The 11903-nt window shown below is 47.3% G+C and overlaps 1 protein-coding gene across 1 annotated transcript in view; it reads right to left on the bottom strand.

Moving 5' to 3' along the window:
- Nucleotides 1-8122: 8122 nt before the first annotated feature.
- TBC1D25 (TBC1 domain family member 25) overlaps nt 8123-11903 on the bottom strand; it is a 17288-nt gene continuing 13507 nt past the window's right edge. Inside the window, exons 5-7 of the mRNA XM_021707697.1 lie at nt 10305-10432; nt 9988-10176; nt 8123-9723 (exon numbers count right to left, since the gene is read on the bottom strand). Of these exons, the coding sequence (XP_021563372.1) occupies nt 8362-9723; nt 9988-10176; nt 10305-10432 (1679 nt within the window). The 3' untranslated portion in view covers nt 8123-8361. The remainder of the gene's footprint in view (nt 9724-9987; nt 10177-10304; nt 10433-11903) is intronic.

The following is an 11903-nucleotide window of genomic DNA, read 5'->3' as shown; positions in this document are numbered from 1 at the left end:
GTGCAGTGGCATGCTCATGGCCACCACAGCCTCAACCTGCTGGGTTCAGGCGATCCTTCCACCTCAGCCTTCCAAGTAGCTGGGACTACAGGTGCGTGCCACCACACCCAGCTAATTTTTAAAATTTATTGTAGAGACCACTATGTTGCCCACGTTGGTCTCAAACCCATGGACTCAGGCAATCCTCTTGCCTCTGCCTTCCAAAGTGCTGGGATTATTGGCATGAGCCACTGTGCCCGGCTGCATTTTAAAATTTTCTATTAGGCATTTTTGTTGTAAGGTTTTATCATGTAACCTTTATTTTGCTTGCTAAGAGTTCCTTTTTAAATGTCAGAAGCAGGTCAAATCCTTTTCTGCTTTGAGACTATCATATGATTTTCTCATTGATTTTATTAATGTGGTTAATTACATTCACTAATTTTCTAATCTGGATCATGTTTGCATTTCTGGGATAAACCCTACTTGTGATTTTTATTTATTCATAATTCATCCTGAATAACTGATTTTTAAATTTTTAACTATTTTATTTATTTATTTTGTAGAGATGGAGTCTCACTATATTGCCTAGGCTGGTCTTGAACTCCTGGCCTCAAGTGATTCTCCTGCTGGGATTACAGATGTGAGTCACTGTGCCCAGCCCTTGTGATTTTTAAAAAATGCATTGTTGAATTCAGGTAGCTAATATTTTATTAGAATTTTTGCATCTATATTCCTAAGCCAAGTGGGTCTATTACTTAGCTGGACAGCTTTTGCTCTTTTCCTATTTTCTGGAACAATTAGTATTAGATGAGAATTAACAGTTCCTTGAAAGTTTGATAGAACTACAATCTCAAAACCATCTACGTCTGGGCCTGAAGCGATTTGTTCCAATGAGATAGAGTATCTTTGACTGCCATTTTAATTTTTCTTAAAACTTATTGTTATACTTGTTTCCTATTTCTTTTTGTATCAAGTTGAGCACATTTTAATTTTTCCAGAGACTTATGCCTTTCATCTTTTTTTTTTTTTTGAGTTGGAATCTCACTCTGTTGCAGACTGGAGTGCAGTGGCTGCTCCTGGCCACCGCAGCCTCAACTTGCTGGGCTACTGTGATCCTTCCGCCTCAGCCTGCCAAGTAACTGGGACTACAGGTGCATGCTACCACACCCTGGTAATTTTTGATTTATTGTAGAGATGAGGTCTCACCAAGTTGCCTGGGCGAGTCTCGAACCCTCAGACTCAGGCAATCCATTCGCCTCAGCCTCCCAAAGTGCTGGGATTACAGGCTGAGCCACCAAGCCCGTCTTCATCTATGCTTTCTTTTCTTTTTTTGCGGGGGGGGGTTGGAGTCTCACTCCGTCGCCCAGACTGGAGTGCAGTGGCCGCTCCCGGCCACCGAAGCCTGACCTACTGGGCTCCGGCGATCCTTCCGCCTCAGCCTTCCGAGTAGCCGGAATTACAGGCATGTGCTACCATGCCCGGCTGATTTTTTGATTTATTGTAGAAATGAAGTCTCGCTAAGTTGCCCGGGCAGGTCTCGAACCTGCGGGCTCAGGCAATCCACTCACCTCAGCCTCCCAAAGGCGTGGATTACAGGCTGAGCCACTGAGCCGGCTTCATCTATGTTTTCAATTTTTTTTTTTGAGTTGGTGTCTCACTCTGTCACACATGCTGGAGTACTGTGACACAAGCATGGCTCACTGAAGCCGTGAACTCCTGGGCTCAAGCACCCCTCCCTCTTTAGCCTCCCATATATCTGGGACTACAGGCATGAACCACCACACCTGGCTATTTTTTTTTTTTTTTTTTGTAGAGACGACGTCTCACTATGTTGCTCAGGCTGGTCTTTATCTTCTAGGCTCAAGCAATCCTTCTGCCTCTGCCTCCCGAAGTGCTAGTATTACAGGCGTGAGCCACTACACCCATCCAAGTCTCCTATTTCTTTTTGCATTGAGTTGAGTACGTTTACAATTTTCCAGAAGTTCATATCTTTCATCTATGTTTTCAAATGTATTAGCTTACTTTTTTTGTGCCTGTAATTTTCCTTTCGTTCTGTATTTTTGCATTCTTTCCTTTTGTTCTGTATTTTGCATTCCAAGTAGCTGGAACTACAGGCATGTGCCACCACATCCAGCTAATTTAAAAAAAAAATTTATTGTAGAGACAAGGTCTCGCCATGTTGTCTGGTCTCAAACTCCTGGGTTTAGGCTATCCTCCTGCGTCAGCATCCCAAAGTGCTGGGATTACAGGTGTGAGCCACCATGCCCAGCGATTTCTTCTTTTATCCAAGGGTTATTTAGTAATGTTAGTTTCCACAAAATGATAGCTGTTTTTTTTAGCTTTATGTTATTGCCAATTTTATTGCATATGGTCAGAGAACATGCTTAATATTGATACTTCTGAGTTTACTGAGGCTTCCTTTGTGCCCTAGCATGGTCTACTTTTGTAATTGTTAAGTTCAAACATAAAAGGAGTCTTCTTTCTTTCTTTTTTTTTTTTGAGCCAGAGTCTCTCACTCTGTTGCCCAGGCTGGAGTGCAGTGGCACACTCATGGCCACCGCAGTCTTGACCTGCTGTGCTCAGGCAATCCTTCTGCCTCAGCCTTCCAATTAGCTGAAACTACAGGTGTGCACCATCATGCCTGGCGAATTTTTTGATTTCTTGTAGAGATGAGGTCTCACTAAGTTGCTCAGGCTGGTCTTGAATCCCTGGGATCAGGCAGTCCTCTTGCCTCAGCCTCTTAAAGTGCTAGGATTACAAGCATGAGTCACTGCACCAGGCCTCCATTTGTTAAGTGGAGGGCTATACTGATGATGTGATATATGTATATGTATATGTAAATGTGGGGGGATCCAAAAAGAACCAGAATTATTTTTTAGAGGACAGGTTCATCTAGGTAAGTGTTCTGGGAACCCATTGGCATCAGTGTACCACCTTCAGCTTCCATGAAATTTTTTTTGGAATGTCTTTCAGCGCGTTTGCCCATTTCATGATGGGTGATTTATGAGCCCACCTGCTCTCCTGCCCACATTGAGCTGAGTGTTCAGCAATTTTTTTTTTTTACTAAAAACAGCATGACCCCACGTGTCCCACCCTCCCTATTCACTCTATCACCCCAAGTGACTTTGTTGTTGTTGTTGTTTCCCTGGATAAAAAAGTTCTCAGAGGAAAATGTTTTTCCAATGTAGAAGAGATGAAACAAAAAATGGCAGAAGGACTAAAAGGCATCAAAATTGATGAATTCAAAAACTGTTCTGAGCAATGGAAAAAATGTCCCAATAGATGTATTGCATCAGAGAGTATTTTGAAGATGACTAAAGTTTAAACATGCAAGAATAAATACATAATTTTTTACAAATAAATTCTAGGGTTTTGGGTCCCCCCTCATATATATACACATATATTTGGTTATATATTACTATATATATTAAGCTTTAAAATGTATTGTTCAGGGCTTCTTAGGAATATGTTTTTGGTAGATATATCTTTCTTGTCAATGAGTATATGCTCTTTTTTGTGCTTGGTGACCTTAGTCTACAATTTTATTTTGTTAGCTATTAGGATGGCTATCTCAGCTTTCTTTGGGCTTTTTGCTATATCCCTTCTTTATCCTTTCATTTTCAACTTGTTGAGTCAGGGTCTCATTCTGTCACCCAGGCTGGAGTGCAATGGCACAATCACAGCTCACTGCAGGCTTGACCTCCTGGGCTCAGGAAATCCTTCCATCCCAGCCTTCCAAATACTTGGGACCACAGGTATGTGCTACCATGCCTGGCTAATTTTTTTATTTTTTTTATAAGGACAAGGTCTTGCTATGTTGCCTAGGCTGGTCTCGAACTCCTAGGCTCAAGCAATCTTCCTGCTTCAGCATCCTAAACTGCTGGGATTACAGGTGTGAAGCATTGCACCTGGCCTTCATTTTCAACATTTCTAAATCTTTGTGTTTGTATATTGCTGGATTAAAAAAAAAAATCTGGCGAGGTACAGTGGCTCAGCCTGTAATCCCTGCACTTTGGGAGGCCAAGGTGAGAGGATAGCCTGAGTCCAGGGGTTCAAGACCAGCCTGGGCAACTTGGCGAGACCTCATCTCTACAATAAATTAAAAAAAAAATTAGTCAGGCATGGTGGTGCGTGCCTGTAGTTCCAGTTACTTGGAAGGCTGAGGCGCAAGGATAGCCTAAGCCCAGCAGGTCGAGGCTGCGGTGGCTGTGAGTGTGCCACTGCACTCCAGCCTGGGCGACAAGAGTGAGACTCCAACTAGGAAAAAAAAAATCCATTGATGGTCCCTGTGTTTTAAATATTTTTCTAACTACTATTATATTAGGACTTAGTTATGACATTCCATATTTTCCATTTATGGCAGCTTTTTTTTTCTTCTACTATCATACACCTAACATTTTTGGGGGTCCTTTCAATAATATCTATTTCTGGTTTTATATTCTAAAATTATGTCTTATTATGCTCATTTAAAATTCCTTGCCTGGGCAACTTGGTAAGACCCCATCTGTACAATAAATCATAAAAATTAGCTGGGCGTGGTGGTGCATGCCTGTAGTTCTGGCTACTTGGAAGGCTGAGGCAGAAGGATCACCTGAGACCAGCAGATTGATGCTGCAGTGGCCATGTGTGTGCCACTGCACTCCAGCCTGGGTGACATGAGACTCTGACTCAAAAAAAAAAAAATCCTCATGTGCTGTCCCAATGCTTCTGCTTCAGATATTATACGTATAGGAGCCAGCCTTCAATATAGCCCTAGTGATCCTTGCTTCTGGGTATTCATACCCTGCATAGTCCCCTCCCATGTTGTATTAGGGTTGGTTCAATGGTGTGTCATTCCTGAGATTAAGCTATAATAGACATTGCAGCTTGTCTTGGTCATAGTCTCTCACCTTGGATCACTTGGTGTGAGAAGCTCCATAGAGAAGTTCAGGTGGTAAGAAATCGAAGGCTTCTGCCATCAGCCGTGTGAGTGGGCCATGTTGGAAGTGGGTCCATCAGCCAAGTCAAGGCTTCAGCTGACTACAGTCCTGGCTGACAATTTGACTGATACTTCAGAAGAGAGTCTGAGTCAAAACCACCCAGCTAAGCTGCTCCCAGATTTCTGACCCTGAGAAACTGTGATATTTTATTTTTTGAGTTGGAGTCACACTGTCGCCCAGGCTGGAGGGCAGTGGCACGGCCACTGTAGCCTCAACCTGCTGGGCTCAGGCTATCCTTCCGCCTCAGCCTTCCAGGTAACTGGAACTACAGACACATGCCACCACGTCCGGCTAGTTTTTGTGTGTGTGTGTGATTTATTGTAGAGACGAGGTCTCACCAAGTTGCCCAGGCTGGTCTCGAACCCCCGGGCTCAGGCAATCCTCTCGCCTCGACCTCCCAGAGTGCTGGGATTACTGGCTGAGCCACCATGCTTGGCCTGTGATATATATATATATATTATTTGAGTTGGAGTCTCACTCTGTCACCCAGACTGGAGTGCAGTGGCCGCTCCCGGCCACCGCAGCCTCGGCCTGCTGGGCTCCAGCGATCCTTCCACCTCAGCCTTCCAAGTAGCTGGAACTACAGGTGCACGCTACCACACCCGGCTCATTTTGATTTACTGTAGAGATGAGGTCTCGCCAAGTTGCCCAGGTGGGTCTCAAACCTGCGGGCTCAGGCAATCTACTCACCTCAGCCTCCCAAAGGCGTGGGATTACAGGCTGAGCCACCAAGCCTGGCTGCCTGTGATATTTTAAGTGGCTAAGTTTGGGAGCAGTTTATTACAGACCAACAGATAACTAATATGCCCAGCTTTTCTGTGGTGATGGTTATACTGCCCCAATGTCTAGTTATTTTGGCAATGAATTCACATTTCCCTGAAGTTATCAGCTGCCCTGGCTGGAAAAATGTATTGAGGAAAGTCTGCTTGATTACCTGGAGCTTGAGGGGTAAAGGGATGTCTGGGAGCTAAGCAGAGGCTGGACAGTCCCAGGCACCACAGGAGCAGTTATCACTCCCACTTGCTCTTGCAGAACTTGACAATCCCCTAGTGGTGGGGTGGTTGGGGTGTGTGTGTGTGTGTGTGTGTGTGTGTGTGCGCGCGCGCTCATCTTTAACCCTTCAGAGGAAGGCAACTTTAAGACAAGGCAGTCTCCATAGGTGTAATCTACCAGCCCTGGTGTCTGGAGTGGGAGTGGTGGAGGAATGATTGCCTCTGGCTGCCTATTTATTCCCCCAGGAGGGGTCTTGTTGCCCTGATACTAGACCCCCTGACACTTGTACCAGTGAACTGTTTGATTTCCGCAGTGAGGGGGCCAGACAAGGACCTTCCCAGGGCAACATGGGGGTGAGGTAAGAGCCATAATTTACATCTTTCCCCTATCTTCTTTTTGCTGCCTCTGGCTATCTGCTCCTCAAAACACATACCAGTTAAAGACAGCCTTCCATTTCCCCAGGGGTCTCTCAGAGCTATACTGCAGTTTGTGGAACTCACGTTTCCCTTTGTAGTTTCTCCAGGTTGGTTTCAAGTAAGGGAATCAGTGTCTTGTGCTGTCTACCATCTTGGCAGGAGCCAGAAGCCCCAGGTTTCCTACAGAAATAATACAGATTTCTGCTCTTCAGGGTATCTGAGCCTCCTTTTCACAGAAAAGGACTCTTCTGGTGCTCAGAGGTCACAAGCCACCACCCACAGAATTGGCTTGTCTGGCCCTTCAAATACCTGGACTCATTAATTATAGAACACATCCCAGAGGGTGTCAGTTGGTTACTGACAAAAGGGACATTTCAGGTCCTCAGAGGGCCAGATACCTGCATATCTAGGAAGGCCACCTGGGGGAGCCTGAGCTCCTTAACCACAGAGTGCACTTGTTAGACCCACAGTATTTGAGCATCCTAGACACAGAATGATCTTGCCCTGCTTTTCAAGTGACTGAGCCATTATCTGCAGAATGGTCAGCTTCCCCTCCAATATTAGGAGGTTATAGGAGCCTTTTAAGGGTCATCCCCAGCTTTATATGGCATTCTTGGGGGAGACAGATGAGAGGATGGCTGCCCTATGCCTCCTCATCTCTGGCTGTACTGCCTAGTGCAACAACTCCTGGCCAGAACCTGGCATGGTCTATGGCCATACTACCCTGAACACGCCATCTCATCTAATTTCAGAAGCTAAGCAGGGTCAGGTCTGGTTAGTACTTGGAATAGGAGAACCTGGCATGGCTGAGCCACGACCTGAGGACCCCAGTTACCTCACTCATCATCTGTCACCTCCTTTGTGGAGGTCAGCACCCAGCCTGTGAGAAAATCCCACCTTCTGAGATCAGTGGGGAAAAAGATCATTATCCTCCAAATAAGCAGGTGACTTCTTTTAGGGCCTGGGTTTTATCAGTGCTTGATTTGTTTGTCCATGTTAGTGGGATAGAAAAGGCAAATAAATGGTTTCTATTGCTGAAATGGTTAAGAAGAGTACCCAGGAGTAGAAAATCCAGAATAGGGCCTTAGGAATGGCAAGGCCACAGTCCCTAAAACTGGCTCCAAAGCAAGTTATAGTAATAGAAGGAGACTTAGACCCTTTTTTAGTTCTAGTTTAGTTTTTTAAGTGTGTTGATTGGGCTTTCATGCTCACATGTGAGATGTGCCTGCCACAAAGCTCATTATAACATTGGTACATTACCTGTCTGACATTTAAAAAGAGGAATAGGAGCCTTAGACCCATGCCCAGAGCAGCCAGCATTACTGCATAAGACAGAGACAGGTCTAGATCCTAGAAATGGTGACATGTGGAACACCAGGGGTGGCTACCCAGCATTTCTAAGTAGCTCATACTTCCCAATCTTGGTAATAGCTTTCCCTTTTTGAGCCAGGGACTCTCTCTCTCATCTCTCATTCAAGGGCCCATCCAGAAAACATACATTCACAGCCATAATACAGACCTTTACCAGCAGAAGGATGTACCAAAAAAAACAGATTCAGGCCTTCCTTAAGCAGTTCCCAACCTGGGCTCACCTTCTAGAACTGATTCTACGCATCTACTCTTCCCACCACTGGGGAAGCAGAGCCACCCTCTACCAAGTGAAGTATATCAGCTCCATCAGGTAAGGAGCACCTGGGAACTCCACCTACAGCAAAGACCAGGGAGGGGGGCAGAGAAATACACAGACCACATGGCCTTCATGTGTGCAAAGTATAGTTGTTAAAAATAAAACAACAAAAAACAGAAAAACGAGGCCATGGCCTCCATGGGGCAGTGCCAAAGCAATGCCCCACACACGTGAATCTGGGGAGGAAGGGCCCCAGGCTCCAATAGGTCTAGGGCTGGCAGACAAGAAGGTGGGGGTCTCATGTGTTGGCCCTCATAGCTAAGAATAGAGATCTGGCGGTGCTGATGATGGGCTGGAGCAAGCCTAATCAAGATGGGGCTGTGGCTTCAGCCCCCTCCTCAGAGTCCCACACCTCTGACTGCAGGTAATCAGCGAAGAGTGCCTTGGCCCGGCGCAGGACGCGTCCCAGGTGGTGTTTTCGCACAAGGCGGTCAAAGTGCATGGCCAGCTCATTGTAATCCAGCCCATTGCGCATGATGTGGTCACGGTGCTCCAGCAGGATGGCCAGGCAGAGGAAGAGCATGAATGGGTTACCCCGGCCAAACTCCTGGGGCGGAGGCAGGCCCATTGGGGGTGGGGGTGGCAGGGACTTCCCAGGGTCTTTTGGGGAGCCTACCTCTTGCATCAAGGGAGATCCTACAGCAATGTCACCAGTGGGAGAGGCCTCTTGGGTGGATGGTGGAGATGAGGAAGATGGGGAATCAGGGTGGGAAAAGGAGGAGAGCAGTGGGTCTGGGGAGTTCAGCAAGGGCTCAGAGAGGGATTTGGAGTTGATGAGGGCAGCTGGACGGGGTAGCTGGACCAGAGGGTCCCTCCTGTGGCCCGTGTTATCCCTGAGTTGTTGGAGGCCATCCAGGCTGGCTTGTCTCAGGAGACGCCCCCCGCCACCAGGTATCTGGCTGGTTGTGGCCAAGTGGTCAATAGCATCTTCAAAGGCACTGCCTCCTCCACCAGCAGGCCTCAGCATATGCCTCTGTCGCATGGGCCTCCCCCTGTGGCCACCAAAGCCAGTGTCTGCCACTTGGCTAGGAGGTCCAACAAGCTCCACCTCATGTTCAGGAGGATCAGGGGGCAGTGAACTCCAGGTGACCTCAAGCATCCGGAGGGCATCATCAAAGGCAAACTCGCGCTTGAGCTCAAGCAGCAGCCAGCGGTAACAGAAGAAGAGGTCATCAGCACCTGCTTCTTGCAGGTACTGGTAGAAGTCGGGGTCAGCATGTCTCAGCAGCAGCTTGAGGTGAGCAAACTTGGTAGCCATGGCACGGCCATCAGGATGGAAGTTGGCGGCCAGGCGCTTCATGATGCCACAAAAGCAGACGAAGGCATGGCCCTCATGGTCCATGACGGCAAGGATGGGCGAGGCAAGGTCACTCATGCCCTGGCAGTAGGACACCTGTGGATGGGTAACGGCATAGGTGGTGAGCAGGTCGTGCAGTGCCCGCAGGTGTGGGCCATCCTCAGGCCCTGCATAGTAGGGGTGGGCCCGGTCAGTGCGCAGCACATCCTTGAGAACTGTGCTGCGAATGAATTCCAGGTCCTCAGGACTCGCTCGCTGAGCCCACTCACTCTTGAGCTGCTCATACTCGCGACTCTTGCGTTTCATGTAGTCCATCCGCTCTCGGCCTGTCAGTCCATCTGGGTACACATTCAGCAGGTACCGCCACACCACCTGGGCAGGGATGAAATGGATGAGGCTGAGGTTCTCCAGCTGAGCCACCCCTAGTGCCTATCAGTCACCATCCACCCACACCCGAGGCCTCTGTCTTCCTTCTGACATGTCTGCCTTCCCTCTGACTCAGCCCCTTCTGAAAGAGAAGTTCCTGTCCTGGAATATCTCCACTCCATTCACAACATTGTGGTTTACTTCATGTGTCTCATGAGCTATTAGTGAGCATGGGAATGATGGATCTAACAAGTGACTGAGGAAGCTCACCTTTCTCAATGAGGGCTCCACACCACCATGATAGATCCGCAGGCGCAATTCCTCAGGGCGTGACAGTTGGCCCTCATGGTTCAGGTACATGTGAAACTCAGCATCACTTAGGGGTGGCTTGAAGGGTTTGACATCTTCCCCATATGACCAGCTTAACACCTGCTGGACCTTCGACAGGGTACGGCCCACCTATGGAGGGAGGCCACCAGTTAGCTGGGCAGACCAGGGGCAAATGCCAACCAGCATACTCAGAATTGGGGTGCCAGGTAGTCCCTGCCCTCCAACCATAGCTGGGTCCCCAGGGTCCCTGAAAACACCTGAGAGAGGATGGACTGTGTAAAGGGCAGGGCAGCAGTTGTCAGCGATGACCGTTTCTCAGCCAGCAACACGTCGGAGCCAATGACATCCTTAGGGCTGATTATGTCCCAGTCTTCCAGCAACGGGCCTGGACACACAGAGTGAAGCACTATGAGAATGGGGATGAGAACCCAGACCTCAGGGCTGGGTTCCTCTCCTTCTCCCGAAGCCAGGTCACCCGCAGGGCAATGAATAACTCCCACTCCCTCTTCCCATATCATCTAATCATGGGAAAAAAATCAAGCCATGAACAATTCTTTTATGGTAAATGTCTCACAGAAGAGCTGGGCACTCTCTAATGTTTTAATGATACAAGGTATTATTTATTAAGCACTTACTATGTGCCAGGCAGAGGACAAGGGCTTAATATAGGAAATACTAGCTAACACTTCTGAGCCCTTTGCAAATATTGACTCATTTAATAGTCACATCAACCTTATCAGTTAGGCACTACTATTATCACCACTCTTCCTATGAGGAACCAGGCACAGTCAGGATGAGATACTTACTCAAGGCCCCATAGCTGGTGAGTGAAAGGACTAAACTTTGGAGCCCAGGTCCAACGCTCAAGAGCCCAAACTCCTAATCTCATATTCACACTAGCCCTCCTCCCACCAACAGTAGAGACTAACATTACTATTCTCAATTTACAGAAGGTAACAAAAAGGTTTGGAACAAATAGAGAGTGACCAAGATTCTATAGCCAGGAAATGGTAGGGCTGCGATCTGAACCTCATTTACCTTACTCCAGAGCCCAGACATATTTTAGAAAATGTATCTGTGAGACAGGTATGCTGTGTATGTTAGACAAACGAATCAATGTTATGCTTGATTTTGTCCAGTTCTGGCCCTTGAAACATCAGCAGAGATCTATCCCTTTTCATGTTTATTTTTCCCTCGCATCTGCCTCACATGTAGCTGAAGCAGCAGTGGCTGCCTAAGGGTAAGTTTGAGAGACTTTTGAGAGATGTCAGCCCTGACACCAGAGGGCTGCTAAGCCCCAAAAAGCAATGTCCAATGGCCAACTTTCAAACTCCATTGTATGAAACAAATACATTTGCTTGTTTAAGCCACTGTCCTTTGCAGGCAAATGCCATCCCTAAGCAGCATGTCCATGGAGTTCTCTGCACTTTCTCCCACAGAGCTGAGGGGAAAAAAACCCTAGGGCACATTTGGATGTCACTGCCTCTTCCTGGATGTCTCACGGGGCACTACAAACCTAAGGGGTCCAAAAGGGGAGACCAAAGTCCACACTATACATGGCCTCCTCTTCTCCTCATCTGAATGAACAACATCTGTATCTGTTCAGTTGCTTAATAAATCGGAAATCTGAGAGAGATCCCTGCCCCCCCAATCCTAGATTCAAATCATCACTAAACCCTGTGGCTTCTGCATGTAAAACATTCTTCAATTTTACCTCTTCTCTCAGTTCCACTAAGTCACCCTGTCTAAACCACCACATCTCTCACCTGAAACTGCCTTCTAACAAATCCGTGCTTCCTCTTTGTTCCTCTCCAATCTCTCCCAACTGCTGCCAGAGTGGTCTCTTTTTTTTTTTT

Source organism: Carlito syrichta, unplaced genomic scaffold (assembly GCF_000164805.1).
Source record: "Carlito syrichta isolate Samal-C Ts95f unplaced genomic scaffold, Tarsius_syrichta-2.0.1 Scaffold50662, whole genome shotgun sequence".
Taxonomy (NCBI): Eukaryota; Metazoa; Chordata; class Mammalia; order Primates; family Tarsiidae; genus Carlito; species Carlito syrichta.
Note: the sequence above shows the minus strand (reverse complement) of the source record. Positions and strands in the feature narration are given on the sequence as shown.